We start from the raw sequence: 26,396 nt of genomic DNA, 5'->3' as shown, positions 1-26,396 counted from the left end.
CTGAGTTGAGAAAGAGGATACCCCAGATTGTAAGTGCATAAGAACATGATTAACTGCAGCTATGATGCCATTATTTAAGCATAGAGAAGAGCCAGTTGGTCAGGATACTAGGGCAGTGGTTCCCAACCTTTTCAGTATCAGGGTGCACTTCAATGGGACAAAGAATTCTGTGGAACATCCACTTTTTTCATACCACATGAGCGGTATGAGAAGTCTAGGCATGCACACAGTCAACAGGGAGAATAATAGACTTTGAAGCTCTGGAGGAGATCTAAAGCAGGGAGTAAGGCTTCGATGCTCCATTAAGCAGAATTGCTTTCCAAAGATTTTGCAGCACACTGGCTGAAAACCACTGTACTAGGGGATTGCTCTTATGCAATAAAAACACATGTAAAGAAAGGGGGAGAAAAGTACCAAAAATAGCATTTTTGTTATACCACTTATATTCTCTAATATCCCCAATTGCGAACAGGTAGTGGCTTTAAGTTAAACACAACATAGGTCTATGCTAATAGGACAAAATATTTTTACCACAGCCCTGGCATTATCATGGTTTGTAAAGAAGATCTTGCTTCTATCAACTGGTTTTCAGCATAATTGCATTTCAAAGAACAGCCAGGACTTAGAATATGAAAATGATTCAGTTATATTGTTGCTCTCCAACTGCAGTATCTTCCTGCTACTAGGCAAGATGAGATGTGACATGCAGCTGTTTCCATAGCTTTCCAGCTGAAAACTAGTTGCCTTAATTTATTTTTCCCCTTTGTACAGTGCTCTACATATTGTTATATATATGCAACAACAACTTACATTTCAGTAATGCTGATTATGTACAAAGAATGGATCCAGAATGGGCACTGAGCTGCATGGAATAAACAGAGGGTGAGGAGTGGGGAAATGGATGTACACAAGAGATTTGCGCAGTTTGTAACAGTAACGAGAAAGATGCAGGCAGAGATGCTGAGAGTTTGAGAGAGCAAGGACAATACAGTAAAAGGTGTTGTTACTGAATGTAAAGGGAACAGAGTTGGTTGGAGTTCCAGAGGGTGTGAACAGGAGCATTGGGTTGCTTGAGATCAGGAAGTTTACAATACCAAGGAGGAAACAAAGGAAATCTTGAATTTAAAATAAAACAAATACTTTTGTTTAAAAGAACTGCAGATGTTGAAGATCTAAAACAGAAATTGCTGGTGAAACTTAGCAGGTCTGGCAGTATCTGTGGGAGAAAACAGTGTTAACATTTTAAATCCAGTGACTTATCATCAGAACTGATAGCAGCTAGGAAAAACTGGTAGCTCTGCTAAACATGAGGATGAGGAGAGGTGAAGGAGTTGAGTGGATAGGTGTGGATGGAACCCGGAGAGAAAGATATAAAAAAGGATAGACTGATAAGGGAATTATTGATAGTAGGCCAAGATAGAAAAGAAACTGATTAAGTGAAAATGAGTAGGCTAAGGTGAAAGATGATAAAAGGCCTGAGTGAGCGAGAATGGATTAGCTGCACAATAAGCAAGCAATATCATGACAGGATTGGGTGTGGAAAAACATGGAAGGATGAATCAGGCTCTAAAATGTTATCAAACTCAATGTTGAGTCCCAGAGGCTGCAGGATCCCTAAGCTGAAAATGAGATGCTATTCCTCCTTCTATCTCCCCTACACCAATGACCCCATTATCAAACTTCAGGCCATTATGCCTGTCACTAACCTTATCTCATCTGGGAATCTTCCCTCCTCCCCACCCAGCCCAACAGCCTCCCAGCTCATAGCCTCTCAATTCTACACAGTCTGCTTCTACCTACACCCCAAATCCGTATGCAGGACCATCTGGGCAGACCCATTGTTTCCACCAGTTTGTGCTCTTAGGAACATCTCTTCTTTTTTTAATAATATATTTTTATTAAGAAAAAAATAGATTTTTAAATATTACAACAAATACAAAACAATGCAATTCAAAACAGTACAAATAGTACAAAACTAAACCCAAATAATAAAAACAAATTCTCCAACCCAACCTCCTTTAAGTATAAAATTAAAAAAAAACCTAAACTAGCTATTTAACTAACTAAATAAATGTCTAACAACGAACAAATAAATAGTAATAACTCAGCCCAGCCAAACAAAACACTCATACATTCACAGTTCCTCCTCCATGGATATTGGACTTATGAAACACAATTATTACGCCTATATAAAAGCCCTTGTTAGTGTGGCAGATAAATCTGTGTCCCGGTATTTCAAAAAGGGTTGCCATGTCTTGTAAAAATTCTCAGTTTTGTGGTGTACCATATTTGCGAGAAAATCCAGAGGAATATGCTCCATAACAATCTTCCGCCAACCCGACAGGCCTGGGGGGGTTTTTCTGATATCCAGCCTAGCAAGATATTCTTCCTTGCACAGAATGTAAGAATATTGAATGTTTTGCCTAGTGCGAGCCTGCAGGAAATACAATGGGTAGGCCCAAAAGGAGCGTAATAGGGTCCTTCATCACCCCTACACCTAAAATCCTCTCCATTGCACCCACTACAGCACTCCAATATGTTTGAAACCCCTGTCACAAGACCAAAGACAATGGATAAGAGTACCCGTACAGACCTTGCACTTGGAGCATGCTGAAGATACCCTGGTTTAAATTTTGACAAACAGTCTGGGGCTACGTGGACCCTGTGGAGAATCTTCAACTGTAAAGCATGGGTCCTATTGCAAATTGATATCTTCCTTGCATTCTCCCAAATATCCTCCCATGCCTCTGAAGAAACTTCAACACCCAGCTCTCTTTCCCACATCTTGCAGAGTCGATCAGACTCATCTGAGGTGGCACCTCCCAGTTGGTGATATAGAGTACTTACAGAGTGTACTCTTAGCCCTTAGTACCCCTCTTTCTATGTCAGATTTGTAGGGATCAGTCAAAAGTGTGGTCTTTTTTTGAATAAAATCCCTAACTTGAAAAAAAACGAGAGGTCTCTATTAGGTAACTCGTACTTCCATACTAACTGATCAAAGGACATCATTACATCTCCCTCAAATAAATCACCCATGCAAGATATACCCCTAACGTTTAAATCCTGAATCTATCATACCTGGTTGAAAACTCGGCATACCCACTAAAGGTGTAAACAGATGTTTTGCCAATATTACCTTTCCTCTGCTGAATTGTCCTCCATGCTTTAACAATATTGATGACTATTGGGTTATGGCAATATTCCCTAACTGTCCTCACCTTGACCAAAAACAGCAAAACTGATAAGGGGGCACCTTGCCTGAGATACTTCGATATCTAGCCATATTGAAAAAGAGGGTCCCCACAAACCCAATCACTTATGTAGGTCAAAAGCGAGCTTAATTGGTAATTTTTAATGTCCGGAAGATCTACTCTGTGAGGCAACTGCAGTTTGGCTAATTTAATGAGGGGCCGTTTAAAGTGCCAGATAAAGGGGTTTAACCAACTGTTCAGTCTCCTGAGTGTTTGTTTATTGAAAAATCAGGGGGAGCATCCATATAGGGTATAGTAAACAAGGGAGAATATTTGTCTTAATAAGCGCTATCTGACCCAACCATGAGACTGGAAGTGCCTCCCATCTTTGGAGATCTTGTTTAATTTTTTCAAATAATAGAGTAAAATTGGCTTTGAACAGCCAATCCAGAACTGGAGTAATGAATATGCCCAAATACACAATACCCCCCGTGAACACCTTAATTGGAATCTATAGTCACTCTCAAGAGCCAACTCTTTCGTAAGACCACCCATAGGCATAGCCTCTGATTTAGCAAAATTAATCTTATACTCTGAAAAAGCGCCAAACTTGTGAATGCACTGTATCAGGCAAGGCACTGAAACTGCTGGATTGTCAAGAAAATTAGATCATCTGCATACAGCGAGATCTTATGTAATTTTGACCCCACTTCTGGAGCTGATATATTGAGATCCCCACGAATGGCCTCTGCCAATGGTTCAATCACCAATGTTAAAAAGTAATGGTGAAAGGGGACAGCCATGCCAGCTGCCCCTAGAAATATTAAAATTGCTTGCTTGGTAATGACTGCAGCGAGGGGTACACTGTAGAGAACCTTTGCCCAGACCAAATCGGTCTAGAGTATAGAAAAGGTGCGGCCACTCAACTCAGTCAAATGCCTTCTCTGCATCTAAAGAAATCACCAATCCCTGTATTGACTGCTGTTAGCATGCTTGAATTACGTTAAGCAGCCTCCTAACGTTATTGGAGGATCTGCAACCCTTTATGAAGCCTGTCTGATCCTCTTTAATAATAAAAGGTAACACAGTCTCCAGCCTTAACGCAAGAGCCTTAGAGAGGATCTTAAAGTCCACATTTAAGAGTGAGATGTGCCTGTATGATGCACCTTCTTCCGGATCCTTCCCTTTAAGGATAACTGAAATATTGGTCTCTCTCAGAGATGGTGGGAGACAAACATGACTGTATGAATCATTAAACATATTCAGCATTGGGCCTGACAGTATACTTATAAATTCCTTATGGAATTCACTGGGAAGTCCATCAGGACCGGGCGCCTTTCCACTCTGAAGCTGCCTCGCAGCTTCCTACACTTCTTGCTCTGATAATGGGACATTGAGAAAGGACTGTTGTTCGGAAGTCACACTTGGGAGCTTCAGATCTCTAAAAAAGGATTCCATTTTGGCCCTGCCCCTCCTCACAATTCTCAGACTGATATAATTTAGAGTAGAATCTCTGGAATGCCACATTAATCTTTTTAGAATCACATGTTAGGTTCCCAGACCCTTCCCTAATTGCTGTAATGGTTTGTGGGGCACTTCTTTTTCTGGCAAGGTATGCTAAGTATTTGCCTGGCTTATCAACATGCTCGTATAACCTTTGCTTTGCAAAAGCCAGCTCCTTCTTTGCCGTCTGTGTGAGCACGGAATTTAGTGCAGACCGCAGTGCCGTAATCCTCTGTAGTTTGACCAACGAGGGTCTGTCAAAATCGGCCTTCTCGGCTACCTTCAACCTTACTTCAAGGAGACGTTGCTGCTCACCCTTCTGTCGCTTCCTACTTGTGGAATATGAAATAACTAACCCTCTGGCATAAGCTTTAGCAGTTTCCCAGAGAACAGATGAACTATCAACCGAGCCTATGCTGATGTCTAGGAAGCCCGAAATTCCCTAGAGAAATACTCCAGAAACTTGCTGTCCATGAGATTAAAGGGGTTCATTCGCCAGTACCTTGAATCCACTGTAACATCCTTAATTTTAACATGATGTACACTGGAGCATGATCAGAAATGGCAATATTACCAATCATACAGGATGCCACCAGATCCAGGGTTACTGCAGGGGTCAGAAAAAAAATCAATCCTTGTGTGACATCTGTGCGGATTGGAGAAAAATGTGAAATCCCTACCTGTAGGGTGCAGACACCTCCAGACATCCACCAATCCTAATTCCCCACACAACAATAACCGTTTAGTTTGTGCCAAGGGTATCGAGGTACCTTTAGACAACCTGTCTATTGTGGGGACCATGAGGCAGTTAAAATCTCCCCCTATAATGATGTGCCGAGACTTGAGACTTCAGTTTAGAAAAAGCATCTACCAAGAATTTAAGAGGATGAGCTGGGGGACAATAAACATTTAAAATGCCATATTCTTCCCCATTTATTAAGGCTTTAAGAATTACAAACCTCCCATATGTGTCTTCAACACATCCCAACAATTTAAATGAGAGATTTTTCCTAACCAATATAGCCACTCCCCTACTTCTGGTATTAAATGGTGAAAAATAAACTCGGTCAAAGCCATTCTGCTGCAATTTCAGATGCTCCTTGTCATCCAAATGTGTCACCCGTAACAAAGCAATATCCACCTTCTCCTTTCTAAGATTCAAGAGTACCTTCTTCCTCTTAATTGGTGAGTGAGTTCCCTTGATATTCCAGGTACACCATTTAATCAAATCATTAGCCATAATCTTCTGCAATTACATTTAAATTCCAGAGAGGAGGAATCCGAACCACAAATTGCTGAGCCTTCTTGTCGCATGATCTACCAAATATAAAAAACTACATAAACTAAAACCACTACATTTAACAAACATACAAACTTATTAAAAAAAACGAAACTATAAAACAAACCAACATATAAAGCGCCAATAGCGCTGAGTAGGGGAACTCACTCCCTGCCTGGAGAGGGCAACTACCCATCCTGAACTGCCCATAAATAGGCATCTAACCATCTCAACCACCTTCACTTCTCCCAGCTAGAGCCGCATCGCATGCACAAGCTAAAAAGAATAAACACTCCCCCCATCCTTTGGTATGTCCTAACTTAGAAATTTAAAATGTACATCTTAACCACTGCCAGACAGTTTGAACCAAATGATCATCAATACAGGAAATAAAAGGGGAAAAACAAAGCTCCAACCGGATTTCCTCCATTTCTTTTACAGAATGATAAACGCATACCCAAGCAACAATATTTATACATACTACAATTGTTTAACTTAGGTTAGTTTGTCCACAAAGTCTCTTGCCTTCTCCGATGTGTCAAAGAGATGCATGGATCCATCTAAGGTGATCCGAAGCACTGCTGGATATCTCGGAGTACTGAATCCCAAGCTCCTTCAATCTTCTCTTGACACCATCATACAATTTTCGTTTCTGGATCACCGTCACTTAAGAGTCTTGAAAAAACATGATCTTAGACCCCTCGTAAATTAGGGCCTTTGGATCCTTCCCCTCGAGTCTAGAAGCTTCCATGACTCTCTCCTTATCCCGGTAATGATGGAACCGCACCAGGAAAGGACGAGGGCGTTGACCCAGACCCAAACCTCCGTGCTACGACCCGGTGAGCCCTCTCTATCTTCAATCCTCTTATGCCAGTCTCCAAGTCAAGGAATTTCAGAAGCCAATCTTCAACAAATTCCGTAGGCCACTCACCTTCCTTACCCTCGGGCAGACCTATGATCTGAATGTTTTTTTCTCCTGCCCGTTTTCAAGGTCATCCACTTGGTCACGCAAATTACAAACCTGCGTCTTCAGGGCTTGGATCTCTTCCTTGAACGAACTGGCATCAGCTTCCACCACTGTGACCCTGTGCTCCACCTCATCCGTCCTCTTCTCCAGGTCTCCCAGCAGCTGCTCCTGCTTCTGCAGCATGACAGAGACTGGAGCCAGCTTCTCTTCAATCGGTTTCCCCAACATCTCGCGAGATTTCGAGAGCTGGTTCACCAAGTCCTGGAGAGTAATCTGCTCGGAGGCTGCTGCAGGCTGAGCTGTAGGCCCGGCCTCAGATGCTCTTCCTCCCTTTTTAGGCATTTCTGGACAGTTGAAAATACGGGCAAGTCAATTTTTAAGATGTTTCTTGGGGCACCACAATCTTTCCAACACCCCAAGAAATCCTGATGACCTGGGTTGGGTGGGTAAAAAGGACTGTCCTGCTCCTGCTGCGATGCAAAGCTCTGCAGTGTGATCTTCTCAGATTGCCGGTATCTTAGACCCCCCCCCCCACTCTTGTTCTTTTGACTAAATTTTTCACCCCTTCTCCAGTCCCTCTTCACTTCCATCTGTGATTCTTCTCATGTTTACTTTGGTTTCAGAATTTCCAGTTTGCGGGCAGCAGGTGCTTCGATTCACCATGGACATGCAATCTTTTTACATATCCATTTTCCATCAAGATGGTCTCGGGGCCTTCCACTTCATCCTGGAAAGGCGGCCTGAATCCACCATTACCCGTCTTCGGCTGGCCAAGCTCATCCTCATACTGAGCAACTTCTCCTTTAACTTCTCACTTTCTTCAGATGAAAGGTGTTGCCATGTGTACTCACATGGATCCCAGTTATGTCTGTCTCTTTGTGAGGTACATGAAACATTCCTTGTTTCAATCTTACATTCCTAGAGTTACCTGGACTATACATCCTCACACCTTGCTCCATGCAAGGATTCCATCCCATTCCACCAGTTTCTCCGTTTCTGTTGCAGCTGTTCTGATGACGCCACCTTCCATCAGGATCATCAGAAATATCCATATTTTTCCTCAACCAAGGATTCCCCAACACTTGGTAGACAGCAGTCTTACCTGTATTCAATCCATCTCATTTACCCTCGACCGTTCTCTTCTCTCCCATGACAACAATAGAGTCCTCCCCCAGTCCTCACTTACCACTCCACCAGCCTCTGCACCCAAAGGATGCTAAGTTGCCATTTCTGTTACATTCAGCAGGATTCCATGACCAGACACATATTCCCCTCCCTGACTTTGTCAGTGCTCCACAGAGACCACTCCCACTGAAGCACCATGGTCCACTCTTCCTCTATTCCCAACACCACCCAGTGCCCCATAGCACCTGACCATGCAAACACCTGCCCACTTAGCTCATTCCTCCTCACTATCCAAAGCCTCAGACACAGCTTCCAGGTGATGCAGCGACTTATCTACATTTCATTCAACCTAGTCTACTGTATTCAGTGTTCAGTGTGGACTCTTCTGCATTAAGGCAATGAAACATACACTGGGTGACCACTTTGCAGAATACATACATTCTGTCCATAAAAATTACCCTGTGCTTCAAACTGCCTGCCACTTCAACATATCACCAGATTCCCACATCAACATTTCCATTGCAGACCTGCTGTATTGTTCCAGCCAGCCTCAGTGCAAGCTCGTAGAACAGTATATCACTAGGACTTGACTTTGAGTTCAAAAGCTTTACAGCCTGATTTGGCCTTCCATATATTTTTTTAAACCATCCACAAACTTGGTCCAGTCGTGACATAGTTTGCTTTCAGCACAGCCTACCCATTCTCTCCCACTCTCAGCTCTGATTATCACTTATTCAGCTTTTCTTCTATCCTGGTCTACTATCAATAAACCCCTTGTCTGCAAATCCCTTTCATATCTCCCTATCTCTAGTTTCTGCCTTCTTTTCCACCTTCCACCATAACCCTCACCTCATCTTCAGAACAAATGCCACTTTTACCTAGCTGTTAACAGTTCTGATGACATTTCTAACTGGACTCGAAACATTAACTGCTTTCTCCCCACAGAAGCTCCCAGATCTGCTGAGTTTCTCCAGCAATTTGTTTTTTGAATCTTGAAGTTTACTCACTGGGACAAAGGAAATTAGTGAGGTAAAGGACAATGGAGACATTAACCTTCACGCAGGCAAGTTATAGTCTCAGTGGATCTGCAACTTCATATGTTCGGCTTAGATACCAACAATAGATTTTAGTTACTACTTTTTCACTTAACCACTACTTTTAATTATACTATTTATGGAGTTATATCAATAAATAGTGAAGCTCACTAAGTTGCACAATGCTACTTTGCTCAAATCCCATACCTTGATGCAAGAGTTGAAGCCTGTAGACTGGCGGCAGAGATGTCAGAAGACACGTATGTAAGCGCATGGCAAGCAAATAACGTAGACCACATTCATCCAGTGTTTCACCTCCTTCAAAACAGACAAGAAATTAAGTAACATTTAATCAGATTTTACCAAAGTTGCCAATAGACAGGACAGACCTTAGATTTAACTCTGCTTTCCTTTACATTAGCTTTAGAATGTTACCTAAAGTCAGATGCTTTGTGAAAGTTCAGTTTTGAGGGAAACCAGGGTATAGCTGCTTAACGTTAATAAATCATTCATGTTGATATCTGTCCAATATAGATGAAATTCTATTCTTTGCATGCAAGTAAGAATGGTTGAAATTAATTCTGGAATTAACATTATTCGCATATAATGTTGACAGTATTCAACATTGAGATGGAGGAATTGTACATGACACACCCAATTGTCACAGAACAGGCTGAGTAAAGCAACTCAGATAATGAAGTTCTGCAATAAAAGTAATTTACATTCAGTACAAAATACAAAATTCTAAATTTTACAGGCACTCCTTAGCAGTATTTTTTTTAAAAAGAAAATGTGTTGCTCAAAATATTTCTTAGGTGTCAGGGAAAAGGCAAATAAGAGAATTACTTGGTCCAACAAAGATTTTCACTTAAAACTACAATGTATTCCTGGATAATCCATGATTGTGGGGCACTGTTGTTCTTCCTGCCCCACAAATAATCATTATTTATTCTGCCACTAATTACGTTGTTCTAAATTTGATTAGAAATAGAACTGAGCAGAGTAAATAGGCAGCTGATGAGATTCCAATCAGCTTCAATAATTCTTAATCAAACAAATAGTACTAACAAAGTAAATCTACTTTCAAAATACCCCTTCTGTTTCTACAGTATAGATACTTAGGATTTATGCCAATACTCGAGTAAAAAAGTGAGGTCTGCAGATGCTGGAGATCAGAGCTGAAAATGTGTTGCTGGTTAAAGCACAGCAGGTCAGGCAGCATCCAAGGAACAGGAAATTCGACGTTTCGGCAGAGCCCTTCATCAGGAAGGGCTCTGGTCCGAAACCTCGAATTTCCTGTTCCTTGGATGCTGCCTGACCTGCTGTGCTTTAACCAGCAACACATTTTCAGCTTTATGCCAATACTGTTAACAAAGAGTTTGTTTTAGAAAATAACTTAAAGTTATTATATACATACCAGAGTAGGTCTTGTCTCTATTTTCATTAACTTCTGTGCTTGTGGTAGCCACTGTGTCAGCTAAAGCTACAAGGAACATCTGCTCTAGTCGTGTCAGTCCCGGCAAGCTTGAGTGCATCAGGTGACTGGAAAGCACACGGGCATGTTCTGGCCCAAAGTATGTTGGTCCATACTGGGATAAATTTATGACTTTAGATCTAGATTCTTTCTTTTCGATTACAAAGTCAACAAAGTCATCTGTAGTCACACTTGGAGACTGAAACAAATCAGCATACTGATTGTCCATTTCATTTTTACTTTGAGACCGTGAACCTTTGTTTACATTAGGAGTTTCTTCAACAATTTTGAAGGATGTATCCTGATCTGCAGATAGCAATGCATAAAGTGGCAGAGGTGGAATGGAATCTATCTCAGTATAATCGCGTGTACCTTCTCTTCCGGCTATAATTGTGTCCTTTCCTGTACTTCCACTTACACTGATGGTTCGAGAAAGATGGCGTCGAGGCCCTCCGCCTTCTCCAGGATCTTTATCCCTAAAAACTGCAACTTCCCCAGCAATACATTTTACTAAGTGTGAAAGGATTGCCGTAGCTCTGCGCACCTTGCCCAAATCCATAAGTTCCAACAGTTGAGTGGGGTGATATTGTGGAAGAGTAGGAGAAAGAATGTGAGCAGCTTCAAACAATCCACCATCTTGAACCATTCCTGGGATTCCAAATACATCATCCACACCAGCTGTTGCGTCGGCAACACTGTGTCGCTTTGAAAGGATTTTCGTCTCAAATGGAGAGCTATCAACTAAATCTTCAAAACATGACAAGCCCCCACTGTCATTACCATTTAATGATTTTGTAGAATGTTTCCATTGTGCATACACATGCATTTCACAGTCCATTCCAATTACCAGGATGCCATCCCTTACCCAGGATAGAGAAACAGGAAGTGAAGGCGTTCCATCCACTGAAGACACCAAATCCACACATCTCAGCAATACCCATTTTGACTTAGTTCCTTGCTTAATGCTTCCCCCTAGTGGCAAAGTAATAACAGCCAGTCCATCTTTGCTACTGGCTTGTTCAGTCACAATCCCTGACAGCCTTCCATACATGAGAATTTTAGAACCAACTCCCACTGTAAGAACATGAGAACCGTCTTCTTTTGATACCCAATCCAAGTGCACTAAATGTTTTATGTTTGATGTTATGTGGGTGCCTTTGAGATAAATATCAGATTTATTATACACAAACAAATTGCTATCTACACTAACTCGAGAGTCCAGGACACTTCCAACCTTTCCTATGCCATCTAAATGTATTGTCTGCTCTAACACCCACTCTGATCCTCCAGTAGATTCACACTCAAATATGGAGACATGCATCATGAACTCTTTTGGCGTAACACCATTAGCTTGTAAAGGCTCTTTATAAGCGACGGCCAATCGTCCAGTGTACGAACAGCTTACGGCCACTGGTCGTCCTGCAATACTAACTGCACTGTCACTGTGTTCTCCTTCCTCATTCATCAAAGGCCAGGTTTCCCACCTATAAGCATGTACTTTCTCTAAGTTTTCTGAATTTGAACTTTTATCCACAGTACACCGCCAGAATCTCACTTTACCATCAGAGCATGATGTCACTATTAGATAAGGTGCAAGGCAGACTGGATAGATTGAAGATGAACTTAAGTGACCTAAAAAGGAAAAAGAAACCAAACACTCTTATTACAATAGTGAAACACTATTAACTTTGTTAAAAATAGAAATCAATCCCTTATGTGGGCATGGGATAGTTTATTGCAGAGAATGGCAAGGGTGAAATACACTGGTCTTGTTAAGAAGGTTTGGGGGAGTTATGTATAGCCATGGTTACTCAAGCTAACTATTTATTAACCCTTGCTAAGCAGTTCAGACGTGTGGCACTACATTTACATATGTGTAATGACTGATAATAATATGGCAAAGTTTTCAAAATGTCAATGAGACAATTATGTATATATATGTATAATACTTGTGTTTTTTTACATTGCTTTTTAAAGCTGGAATAGTTAATGCAAAAATCAAAATGAAAAACAAAATGCTAGTTACATGCAGATCTTGGCAGCATCTATATAGTGAGTAAGAGAAACAGCGAGAGTGGCAGGGACTGAGAAAGAGTGACAGACAGAGGGTGGAGGTAAGCGAAAGAGACAGGGTGCTAGCGAGAGACAGACAGACAGACAGAGTGTGAAGGGATGAGCAAGCAACACAGACAACTTGTGAGTGAAAGAAACAGAGTGTGAGGGAGGGAGCGAGAGAGACAGGGCTTAAGGGAGGAAAACAGACAGGGTGTGAGCAAGAGAAAGAGAGAGAGAGAAAAACAGGGAGGGAGAAAGGTGGACAGGGAAGAAGTGAATGACAGACAGACAGTGAGGAATGAAGCAAACGAGAAAGAGAAAGGGAACCAGAGAAAGGCCAAGCCTGTGTGAGTGAAAAAAAATGTGAGAAATAGAGAGCACAAGTGAGAGACAGAGAAGGAGACAGAGATGTGGGGGTTGGGTGGAGATGAAGGTAGAGAGAAACAGACAATATGAGCAAAAGACTGAGAGCGAGAGATAGCGAGTGACAGTGAGAGATAAATGTTTTAGGTTGAATACTAAAGACTGGTTTCAGATCAAGTACCACTGATTATAACCAAAACGTTTTGTTTTTCAGAAAAGGCATGAGCGGAGGAAATAATAAAAAGGGAGAGTGGGACAGAAGAGAGATTAAATAACAGAAGGGATGATGAAAAGCAAAAAGGAGTTAGTAATAAAATATAGAGACAAAATAAGTCTTGAGGATGCTATGAGGACCCTGGTCACACACAATCAGTGGCTGAAGAATACAAAAGTCAACTGAGTTAACTTCAGCAAGAATTAGACAATGAAAGTTTGATATATATTTACAAAAATATGGTAAAGCTTTACACTGCATTACAAAGATGTACAAAAGTTTCCTGAAACAAGGCTGTGGGTACTATGTAGTACATATAGAATTTACAATACAGAAAACATGCTATTAATCTCAAGCGGCCAATGCCAACATTTATGCTTCAAATAAGCGTCCTCCTTTGCTTGTCCATCTAATCCCATCAAAACATTCTCCTATTTCTTTCACCCTCGAGTTTATTGACCTTTCTCATAAATGAATCTGTGTTGGTTACCTGAATTATTCCTTATGGCAATGACCACCATGAAGACATTTGTTTCTTTTGAATTACCTGTTGGATTTGTTAGTTGTTACTTTGTATTAATGACCTAACTATGGCTTTTCCCACAAACAGAAGCACCTCAACATCTGCTCTCTCAAACCCTTTCATAAATTTTAAAGGCTACCATCAGGATACCCCATGAGTCTCTCCCAGAGAAAAAGAGCCTCAATAAATTTAATCTTTTTTGATAGACAGAACTTCTGGCATCATGTATCATTTGAGGAAATTCTTTATGTATCTTCTTCAGTGTACGTGCAATTTTTTAATAATATGGAAACTAGAACACAGAATGTTTAAAATAATGTTTTCAAAATTAAGAAATGTTGTTAATGTCAAGACATAATACTGCCTCTAGCTTATGAAATCTGTCACTAAAAAAGGGTAAGGAAATATCCCGACATATACATTCTGCCATGGAGCACTTCTAATATCTCTGAATTGCTACTGATTTCCATCATGCTCTTCTGCCATAATCGAACTTTCATAACCTCTGATTGCCCAAGCTTGGTCCCCAAGATTGGTAGCATTTATTTACAATCTGAGACCACCAGTCTATATCTCCATGATAGAAATTGCTAATTTTCCCCACCCCATCACCACTTCAAACAAAATCTTGAATGTGTCATAATTTGCTGTCCTTTTCCTCTACACCACAACCACCTCCAAACTTAATAAATCTTTCAATACCTGACTCAATCCTCAAACCCCCATCCTGGCCAAATTAACTTGTACTGATGTCAACCCAATCGAATCCAGCAGGCTGCTTTAAAGACTCACTCTCTTGTAGTGCTAAAAGTTGTATTTAAAGCATTTGCCGAAACTGTGCCTATGAAACAACTGGGACAGGAGCATGGCCTTCGAAGAATTAGACACATATGCAAACCAACAAGAGGAAAAATACTTTCTATATATTAAATACTGTAAACAATTACCTGCAGAAGGAGTTGCTCGGATTACTTCCACTCCCTCAGGAACATTTAACTGTTGACTGTAAACTAATTCAGAGCTAAGTATCAACTTGCTAGCAGTCTGAAGGTTAGCAACTGATGCTGACCGTGGAAGAGAACTTAAAACAGAAGCATTTGGAGATAGGCTAAAGCTCTTTTCCTCAGGCATAGATATTTTATTATCCGCCATGCTTACTTTGAGACAGGAGTTTGGTTGTGAGGAAAAAGAAAAAAAAACAACAATTAGAAATTCCAACTTTGAACATTCTGTTTACAACAGAAATGTTTCTTTAACAATACTAGGCTGAATGCTCTGCACTGTCTGATACAAAATCATACAAGCCATGGTAGTTCAGGCTCAATTGAGAGTCTGTGCCAAGGAACCTACTTTACACACTAAATTGTTGGGGGTGAATGGAGATGAGAAATAACAGCTAAGGTTCTCACTCCTAATTATTATCCAATCATCCTATTTGTAAGGACATATATGTCTCTTAGGTTTATGTTGACTGTGATGTCTCTGAAGATAAAATAGCCTGGTGGCAATTACTATTTGTGCCATCCAAAAAATTTACTGACAATTGTTACAAACTGAATTCTCCTCACACACCGCTATCAAGAGAGGGATGGAAAAAAACAAAGAATTTATATAAAAAATTACTTGCAAAGTTACTTAACTTTAACTTCCAGAATATTATATATGTACATAATATTTTTGATCTGTTAATTTTAAAAACCTTCCAAAGTAGTTTAAAACATTAAAACATGTACATTAAATATCAGACTTAAGTCAGTTATTAAGATATATCTTGAAAAAATTCTGGGCTACATGGTGGCTCAGTGGTTAGCACTGCTGCCTCACAGTGTCAGGGACCTGAGCTGAATTCTACTTTTGGGCAACTATATGCATGTTTGTACATTCTCCCCATGTCTGTGTGGGTTTCCTCCAGATTCTACAGCTCCCCCCCCCTCCCCCTCCCCCCGACTGAAGATGTGCAGGCTAACTGGATTAGCCATGGGAAATGCAGGGTTACAGGGATAGGGTAAGGAGTGGATGTGTGTGGATGTTCTTTGGATGGACAGTCTGGACTCGATGGGCTGAATGACCTGCTTCCACACTGTAGGAATTGTATTATTCTATGATTACATACTTTCTCAAATTGAATTAAAAATGAAAATGTGTTAGTTAAAATACATTACAATACTTCTTCAAATGAAAAATACCTTTCACGTTTTGACGTCATCTACTTAGAATACCAGCTCTATTCTCTGACCATAATAACACAGTGGTTTTTTTAAAAAGCAAACTCTAGTCGGCATGGATGAGTTGGACCAAAGGGTCTGTTTCCATGCTGTACATCTCTGACTCTAATGATTATGACAAACTGTCCCCCTATCCTCACTTACTCTTATTTTCTATTGACTGTTAGTTGTGTATGGACCTTCCCTTCAATGGAAAGGTCAGAAGTGAAAATGCTCCCTAATGCACTCAACACCATCCAGAACTCCTCAAATGGACAGTCAGCGAATGTCCATATGCAACAAGATATGGATATCATGGACTGATAAATAGACGTAACATTCATGTCACACAAATGCAAGCAAAGACCATCTCCAACAAGGGCAAATCTAACAATTGGCCCTTGATACCCAAAAACATTGCAACACTAAATCGCACAGCATCAATATCTTGAGGGGTTACCACTAACCAGAAGCATAACTGCACTAGCCAAACGATACTGCAGTTGCAGCAGCAGGTCAGATAACAGGAATTGTGCGGTATATAATTCAGCTTTGACTCCATTTGTCCACCATTGACAAAACAAGTCAGGAATGTGATGGAATAATCTCCATATACCTGGATGAACGTAGATCCAACAAATCTAAAATGCCCCAGCAGTATGATGGCCAAAGCAGTCCACTTTACTGTGGCTTCATCATTGACCTTAAACATGATTCCATTTATCCCTGGTGCACAGTGGTACTAACGTCTACCATCCATAAGAAGTACTGAAGCAACTTGTCACCATTAACTTGCACAGCTGCAACCTCTGCCACCAAAGAATGGCAACAACAGCAAACTCACAGGAATGCTAACACTCTCTAGTATCTCTTAAGTCATGCACAATCTCGATTTGGAATTACATCATCATTCCTTTAACTGTGTTAAAAGCCCAAGTCTTCTCTAACAGCTCTGCAATTGCACCAACAATGCTATAGCTAGTGGTTGAAGGTGGTCACTCACTACTACCTTCCTAAAAGCAATAAATGTACTGAGGAAGAGTCACTGGAACAGAAATGTTAATTTTGATTTCTCTTCACAGATGCTGTCAGACCTTCTGAGTTTTCCTGCAATTTATGATATTGTTACAATAAATGCTGGTCTTGCCTGCGATGTTCACATACACAAACAAATTTAAAACCCTTCTTGATCTCAACTTAAAGCCACTTTTCCTTTTATAGATACCACATAAAACAGTTCTTTTTTATATTATCATTAGCAGGTGTATGCTCCATAAATATTTCACACATATTGATCTCAATAAAAGGATTTAATAAGCTAATTTCTGTTGTGTATTTGCCAAATACCTACCTACACGAGGCTGCACAGATTTCAAATGGAGGTGCCACATGTGAAGAACAGATCTTCTCTTGTCCCTTTCTATCACCACAAGGTAAAACTTTTCAGAGAATGACGGTGCACGATATCCTTAAATGACAGATAATTAAATAACTCAAAAAGCAACCAAAATTCCCAACATAATCAAATTAAGTATTACAGTAAAATTCTGTGCCTGGCAATCATTTATGAAAATCTAACAAGTGTAGAAAACTAAAAACAAAGGAATTCTCATTTATAAAATGCTAGATCATATTGCCCCAAAATGTACTTTAAACTAGAGAAACATCTTCTTTAAAAGAAACATGGTAGTCAGTGACATATAGCAAAATCCCCCCACAGCAATTAAGTTGATTGTTCAGTTGATGAAGTGGGAAATTCCCTAGTCATAGTTCCAATACTATGATTCACTTCACAGACATACTTTGATCATGGTATCCAAATATCAGCACTTCAGCAAGTTTTCATATGGTGCTTCCATTGTTTGTATCATCTGTTGCTATCAGAAACATTCAAAACAGTATGCTCCTTTGCAGATGGGTTGGTGAAGATATTGTACTCCTGTCAAGGAGCATTTAAGGACATCTTCAAAGCAGTTCCTCTGTTCTCTTGGTAACCACTTTTTCAGATTACATTAGATTACCTACAACGTGGAAACAGGCCCTTCGGCCCAAAAAGTCCACATTGACCCTCTGAAGATTAACCCACCCAAACCTATTTCCGTCTGACTAACGCACCTAACACTATGGGCAATTTAGCATGGCCAATTCACCCTAACCTGCACATCTTTGGATTGTGGGAGAAACCAGAGCACCCGAAGGAAACCCACACAGACATGGGGAGAAATGTGCAAACTCCACACAGACAGTCGCCAGAGGCTGAAATTGGACCTGGGTCCCTGGTGCTGAGAGGCAGCGGCGCTAACCACTGTGCCACCATGCTGCAATGAAACTTGGAGTAGACAGCTTATTTTGGACATCTTGTATCAGGCATTCAGATAACATGACTCACTTAATGCAGCTAATTCATCATAATCAGTGTGCTTCAATACTGGGATTACTAGCCTAAGAGAGGACACTTATATTGGAGCACCTTGCATGGCTGGGGGTTTGCAAGATTTGCAGTAGATCAATGATGATATTCTATTAGGTATTGGGGTAACCCCCACCAAACTGCTTCAGCAAATACAACCTGTCTCACCTGTGGCAGGGTTTGCTGATACAGCATTGGACAATTTAGTTACCTCAGGACTCAACACTGGACTGGAAGAGAATCCTCCTGAATCCCAAGCAACCGACTAAGAAGATCTCCATTCCATCTGATATGTCAATGGAGATTATGTTTAAATCATGGAATCTGACTGAAACCCAATTACTTCAGACTCAGAAGTAAAAACTGCCACCAACTGAATCAAACTCATCAACAGTAGCATGGAACTGTAAAGAAGTATACATAAACCAAGGAATGTATTAGCTCCCATTTTAATTGACTTTGTGTACCTTGGGCAGGTTGACTGAAAGAAAATTCTTGTTCCTTATTCAATTCTTCTTTCTGTGGTTTATATCCCAAGATAAAATCTTCTTGAAATACATGAAGTAGCTGTGTGTTTGTGCCACACTGTGCCAGAAATACAATGAGAAGTGTTTTAGTCACATTCCTGAACAATAAAATGGTCACTAAAAATTTGAAGGTTATTTATATTTATGGTTGCGTATTACAGGTCACAGGGGACTCATGCGAGTACCTGTCCAGTATAACTTTGGGCTGTATAGATTGTAATTCACATTCTGTACCTAACAGTTCATTGCTTATCCACTAATGATAAAGTAGCCTGCTCACAAGGCAATTAACTCACTGCTCACACTGAAAACGATGTAAATTTTTGAAATTTGGTTATGAATTTAGTTGGAATTGAAGTACATCCAATGTGAAGTGCAAACAGTAGAACTTCGGGTTGTGCCAACAGAATGATAAGGCAGTGAGTCAATACAAATTGCTTTTTTAAAAAAAAAACTAATTTATAGCACTTTCTTATGTTGCAGCATGCAAAACTGATTGCAAAATGGCATGTTAAATTTTGAATTATAAACACACTGATACAAGTGTGAAATACAGTTCTGGATTTTAAAAAAAGATTCACTTTTTATAAGTAAAAACAAAATGTTAGCAAAAAGGAACACAAAGCAGTATGCCATGAAGGAAAAACAAATTACTCAGAACACTGTCACCACCAACTTTGTTTTAAACCTCTGCGAATTTGACAATTTTAACCATTAATTTCCTTCTTGCAAAGCAAATAAATGTGCAGAGTAAGGTGCTGCAAGAAAACAGAGAACCATGATATGCTTTTTATTTTTCAACAATTCCCAACTGACTGAAATTAAGCATCTGCACTCAGTCAGTTACGTGAGACTTGAAAGAAAAACTCATTCCAAAATGTAGCAGGGTCTGTTGGAATTACTACCCAAGAATAATTCAATTAATGCCAAACCTGAAAATGCTACAGCCATGAATTAAAGAACACTCTGAAGTCAACCCATGAGGTAAAATATAAATACCCATTTAAGGAATAACTGGCATAATAGAAAACTCCAAACATTGAGGCATGGCCACGTGGGAACAGGCAATTAGAGGTCAATTATAACTAGACAGTAACCTGGACAAACTATTGGATTATTTAAACTATTTAAACTAATTTGGTATTCTGTTATATAAGGAATAGATTCAGCACATTACGTTGATTGAAAAGAAGGTGAGTTTTGCACAATTTTCCGAGGATAATAAAGTAGTGGAAATCATCACCTCCCACTTTTGTACTATTTGCAACATCCTAAAAATATTACCTATTAAAACACGATTTGAATTTGAAATGTGAAAAATAATTCAATGGGACTCAAACCTACTGTATGATTTACCCAAGCCTTAAATATTTCACATTATTCAAGCCTTGCATTCATTGTTTACAACCTGCACTCAATGGGAGGTATGACAGCTGCACCACCCAAACAGACTGTACAACACTCACTGACATACTTCCCTCTTGCAAGTGTTGGCAATGCACAAAGGTAGCAAAACTATGGGGACGATAAGAGTATTTTCAAGTTTTGACATCATGAAGATGACAGAGATGAGCATTATGAAGAGAAGCACTGGTGACATTATTGCCAAAGATGAAGCCACTGAATATTTTCATATTTCAATTATAATCTCCTGCTCATAGCCCATCTTCTCTCTTGCAGCAGTTTGTCTTATTCTTTGCAACCTCTGCTCCTTGTCCCAGTAATTTTCAATGCCAACAGAAAACCCTACTTAACCACCCATTGTTAGAAGTAACTTGTTGGAGATTAGCCTTTTAAATTAGCAAGAAGAAAAATAAATCACCACCAGCTCGGATGGTGAGAATTTTAGCAAGTATGAAAAGGCACCAAAAGTACAAAGAATTACAATAATAGTTTAATCCAGCAGCTGATGTATAAGTAATTGATTGTGATTCTAACCAGAACTGGAGGGAATCTATCATATCGGTGAACCTGTCTGCAGCTGTGGGAGGCTTGGAGACATTTTACATTACAGTGTCATGGGTTGCACTGCAATTGATACAGTGTACTGCCACTCTAAGCTGTCAGTGATCACTCAGCATTTTTAAAATGAGGTTTGGCACACTCTGCATCACAAGTGTGCGTGCTTGCCAAGGACATGATTTTGGTCCTAAAAAGGGCTTCAGTCTCCAAAATAGAAACTAATTCTTCAAATTTGCACTTCCCCATCACGTATTCTTTTTTACTCCCTGGCTGGGTGATTGTTGATTTAAAGTGTCTTTGCAATGAAAGCGAGATGGACAATGGAATGATATTTAGAGCAGGTGCCATTTTGTGAACCCATGGTCATTAATAATATCTAACTAGATTTTACTAGATTATACCAGAATTTGATTTTCATGTTAGTGCAAAAATTTTTAATATTCTGTGTCAAATGAATAACTACTTAGTCTTAATTACAGCTTTCTCGCTTTTCGCTCCTAATGTGTTTCTAAACAAAGAGAAAAAGACATGAACAGGAATGAGTGAAAAAGTCATAAGAGGCAGCGAAAGGAAGGGATTAATGAAGGTTCAAGTTGTGAAGAAATAAATGGCAACGGATTTAAAGAAAACAAACTGTTAGTGTGCAAAACAGCTAAAATGAAAATGGAAGTAGCACATTTTCAGTCAGTTCATTATTTCCAACTGTGATAAAAGAAAATCTGTGTCAGAACTAATTTTAACAGGCAAACGTGTTAAGGGAATGATTTTAAGCTTCCTTTCACTGATTCCAAGACTCAACAAAACCTGAAATTGCAACAAAAGAGAGATAAAAAGGAGACAAGATTCAAATTTCTACACTGGAATGAATTTCTAACCTGAGCTGTTATTACATCCAGTTCAATAATGCAACCTGGTCGAGCTGTTGACTGCTGGCTGACTATATTGAATACTTCTCCAACGAGTTTCTGAAAAAAAAAGACATAAAATTACTGAACTTTAGTCACAGTCACAAATACAAACTACATAAATGTAGAAATAGTGATCTGTCCCATCTCATTCATTTTATTTAAAACATTCAAAATCCTACAAAAAGCAGTACCTGAACACAGCCTAATTATTCACATCAATTTAGCAACCTTGCACAGTATGGCCTTGAAATTTCTAGACTTGGCAGGGTGGACTTAAGTTGCAAGCTGGGCAGGAGACAAGAACTTTAGGTAAGAACAAGATTCATAGACACCTTTCCTTTTGTAATGTTGAGAATTGTTGATGGAAGTGGACAAATGCTAAAGCGAGTGAGAAACAGCATCCTAGCTGATAGCTTCAACATGATTGCCATTTTGGGAATGCTGGAAATGTGCTTAGGGAATAAACTGGCATAGCTAATGCTGGTTTCTAGTTGAGATAGTAACTCTAAAGAAATTGTTGTTCAAATCCTATAACAATTTGGTTCTTTAATCTAAACTGGTGTCTCTCCCTCCCAATGAAACAACATGACAAAGCTCCAAATTTCTTAACCATATGTAGGACAGTCACCCAGGAAACAACAAAATGGATGTAGCCACCCAACTCTTCATGGCAGTTTAGCCCTTCGTAGTGATGGATAGAGATTTCAAAATGTTAGTCCCTAAACGTATTTGAAAAATAATTCTATTCAATCAAGCAGGATCGTGGAGACAGAGTTCCTGTCTGAGTCAGTGTCAATGATCTGTTGTCAACAGGAGTTGTACATAATTAATTTAGGAAATATAGTGTCAATTGCCAATCATGTTGCAATATTCGATCATATTTCAGGTTATCAATCTGAAATGTTAATTATTTCTCTGACAGGGAGTGCAGTTTTAGACCAAAGCCAGTAGAGTTTGTACAGCCTTCATTAGAAATCTGTAAAATGTACAGTTGTGGATGGCTCCCCAGAGAACCATCAGCTCCAACCTACAGCCTAATACTATATGGGAGTCCTTTTAGCCTAGAGCTAAGAAATACAAAACATCTAATAAAAAGAAAGTCAAAAGCCAATAGAATTGGTTGGTCAACAAAAGAACACACAATTAAAAGTTACAAATAAGCAAACCAATAATTTAAGGGAAAAAGGTTAGTCAGATTAGAGCCTGAAAGTGGCGAACTTTACCAATCAGAAACACACACTGGCCATAATCAGATTAAAATTAATCAGTGACAAGTAAATTATGTGCTATAAAAATGGCAAACATTCCTATTCAATAAATGTGCTGAAATCCTCATTCATCTCTTGATTATTCCAAGCCTCTTCACACTGACTTTGTCTTCCGTTCTCCATAAAATTCAGCCCTCCTTTCTGCCATAACATGGATATTGTTGATGGTTTTTCTGCATTTGGACACTGACTACTTTCTTATCTGGTGCTACACGTTATGCAATCATCAATGAACATCAACACTTATGGAAATTATGGTGGAGGGACTGTCATTGATGAAAGAGCTCAAGTTGGTTGGCCATAGGATACTATCCTGAGGATCTCTTCAGGCTTCCCCACCTTCCTCTTCAAGACTCTTCTTACAAATTGCTTTTTTCACCAAACAATGAGTCATCTTGTCTAACAACTAGGTAGTGTACAAAAGTTCTTTTTTTGTGTTTATGAATTGTTCTTTAATGACATTTCTTATAATAATGCTAGTTACTTGTTTGACTAGCCATTAACCTACCGAGATTTCAGGATCAGAAAGTTCATCCAGAAGTTTCCTGGCATCAACCACAGCTTGATAGAGCCTAAGATTTTGACCATCAGAAGCGACAAAACAAGCACTAGCAGAGTTGCAGTAGGTCCCTAAAAATTGAGGTGAAATATAATCAATTAATTTATAAGTATAGATTGTATTAAAATGTTTTTGAAGGTTATCATAGTAATAATGAAATTTAATAACTAATTGTATCTTGCCTGCTCTTTATATTTGAAGAAAATATAACTGCATGATGGCATACAATTTGTTAAACTACGAAAACTTCATAAAATAATTATTTTTCATCTTCAGATAATTGAATTTAACCTAATATTTTCAATGCTACTGCAAATTATTTTGAATACAAAATTCAACAGATCAGTAATGAAAAAAAGTAACACCTGCTTAAGGTACAAATGATATTTCTTGTTCTAAATGTTACCAAATCACTTAAATACAACTGCTGATATTTTTTGGATCTAAACGTTTATTAAAGGCAGATGGACTGAAAGATTCCTCATATTTTGGTTGCAAGGGACTCAGAAGTGTTTTGGATGACAACACTGATTCTTTGTGTGCGGTAGAATTTTGAAACAGAACATTACTTACAAGTAATGGATTTCATGGCATAGCAAAGATCTCTAATAATAGATTTTGCATTTACAATTAAGAAAACTGCAAATCAAGAAATATTTATAGGAATATTGTGGACTATGTTAAATAATTAATATAATAATAAAAGATACAAATGATAAGTTTCTGTTCTAAATACAACCAAATTACTCAAATAAAACTTAATTTATTGAAACTATAAATTTTTTGAAGACAAATATTTGTGGGGAATGTTTGTCCTATGCAGATTGACTAATGTTCATTGTTTAAAAGTAATAATAAAATTGATTATTACTAACACATTTGGATTAGTCATTTTAAAAAATATATTACACAGATAGTTTGATTCCAGATTATGCAGTGGCTTACAACAGGGCAGGATCAAACATCATAGCCGCAGGTGCTATGCTTGGCCTAAACTCCCAGCCAGGGGAAAGTGAAAGTGAGGACTGCAGATGCTGGAGATCAGAGCTGAAAATGTATTGCTGGAAAAGTGCAGCAGGTCAGGCAGCATCCAAGGAGCAGGAGAGTCGACGTTTCAGGCATGAGCCCTTCAGCAACTCATGCCCGAAACGTTGACTCTCCTGCTCCTTGGATGCTGCCTGACCTGCTGCACTTTTCCAGCAACACATTTTCAGCTCTAAACTCCCAGCCACACATGTACGCCGCTGTGCTCTGATAACATGGAATCTTTTTGTTTCTAGCATCCAGAATTGAATCAACCCAGATGAATGGACTTCTTTCTGTACTTTTTTTTTAAAAAACACTATCTTTTCATGGAAGTGAACATGGCTACCTAGACCAGCATCTATTACTCATCCCGATCTTCTAGATGGTGCTGGGGCCACACTTTTGAACTGCTGCAGTCTATGTGGTTTAAGGAAGTCCTCGAAGGAAGAGAGTTCCAGAATTTTGACCAAGTGAGTGAATGAACTGCAATATAGTTCCAAAGAACGATGGTGTTGACTTAGATGATAACCTGCAACTGGTGTTCCCAAGCATCTGTTATCCTTATCCTTCTAAACAGCAATGATTGCTGGTTTGGAAGGTCCTGTCAAAGGAACTTTGCTAAGTCTCTACAGTGCATAAGTAGTTGGTACACACCACTGCTAGTGAACTTAAGTAATGGAGTGTGCAAATGATGATGGCATGCCAATGACACAGGCTACTCTGTCAAGTATGGTGTTGAGCTCAAGTATTGTTCGAGCTGCACTCATCCAGGTTAGTAGAGAGCATTCCATCATACTTACGATTTAATCTTTGTACATCCTGGACAGAGTTTAGTGATTCGGAAAACGAACACTTTCTGCAGAATCCCTGGTCTCTGGTCTGATCTTAAGGTCAATGTTTACATTGCTCAGCCAGTTCAGTTTCTGGTCACTGACTTCCGCAAGATATTGATAATGTGGGAATTCAGTGATAACAGTATTACCCAATGTCAAAGGGAGATGGTTAGATTCACTTTTCTTGAAGATGTTCATCACAAATGTTGCTTGCCACGTTTGAGCCCAAGCCTGAATGTTCAAGTCTTACTGCACATTGTCACCAACTTCTTCCACATCCGAGACACTGCAAATAATGCTAAACACTCTGTAATCATTAGTAGACATCCCCATTTCTGAAAAATTAACAAGCACTGAAGATGGAAGGACCTCAGACACTACAACAGGGAACTTCTAAGTAATGTCCTGGTACTCAGATGACTGACCAATAATGAACCATCTTCCTTTGTGTTTCAACAGTGGAGTTTTCCTCTCAATTTCCACTGACTCTAGTTTTGCTATAGTTTCTTGAAGTCACACTCAGTAAATTGCTGTCCAGATATCCAGTACAGTGTGGTCACCTCTCGTCTGGAGTTCAGCTTTACTCCTCATGTTTGAATCAAGGCTGTAAGGAGGTCAGGAAGAATCCATAGTGAGCAGATTCTCGTCATTCTAAAGTGCCACCTTAGGCACTGTTGATGAACTCTCATTATTTTGATGAAGAGCAAGAGTACATGAACGTTATTGGCCAAGTTGGATTTGTCATGCGATTTGTGAACAGGACACAACTGGGCAATTTTCCACATTATTTTGCAGATGCCAATTTTGTAGCTGTACTTGAACAGCTTGGTAATAGTAGAACAAGGATTATATTAGTATGAGGTTGAATATAATCTGATGCTGCTAATGACCTGCTGCACCTCATAGTTGCCCAATTTTGAGTTTAGATCTGCTCCAAATTTCCGACATTTAAACGTGGTAGAAGTGCCACA

General features: G+C 39.5%; 1 protein-coding gene across 10 annotated transcripts in view; it reads right to left on the bottom strand.

Moving 5' to 3' along the window:
- The window catches only part of dmxl2 (Dmx-like 2), a 139,447-nt gene that overhangs the window by 58,336 nt on the left and 54,715 nt on the right, over nucleotides 1–26,396 (bottom strand). For all 10 annotated transcript variants that reach the window (XM_060853085.1, XM_060853086.1, XM_060853087.1 and 7 more), the window contains 7 exons: nucleotides 23,516–23,637; nucleotides 21,707–21,796; nucleotides 18,810–18,927; nucleotides 17,284–17,400; nucleotides 14,676–14,885; nucleotides 10,517–12,205; nucleotides 9,307–9,417 (listed from right to left, as the gene is read on the bottom strand). In XM_060853085.1, the coding sequence (XP_060709068.1) occupies nucleotides 9,307–9,417; nucleotides 10,517–12,205; nucleotides 14,676–14,885; nucleotides 17,284–17,400; nucleotides 18,810–18,927; nucleotides 21,707–21,796; nucleotides 23,516–23,637 (2,457 nt within the window). The remainder of the gene's footprint in view (nucleotides 1–9,306; nucleotides 9,418–10,516; nucleotides 12,206–14,675; nucleotides 14,886–17,283; nucleotides 17,401–18,809; nucleotides 18,928–21,706; nucleotides 21,797–23,515; nucleotides 23,638–26,396) is intronic.

The sequence above is a fragment of the Hemiscyllium ocellatum genome, chromosome 39 (assembly GCF_020745735.1).
Source record: "Hemiscyllium ocellatum isolate sHemOce1 chromosome 39, sHemOce1.pat.X.cur, whole genome shotgun sequence".
Lineage (NCBI taxonomy): Eukaryota > Metazoa > Chordata > Chondrichthyes > Orectolobiformes > Hemiscylliidae > Hemiscyllium > Hemiscyllium ocellatum.
Note: the sequence above shows the minus strand (reverse complement) of the source record. Positions and strands in the feature narration are given on the sequence as shown.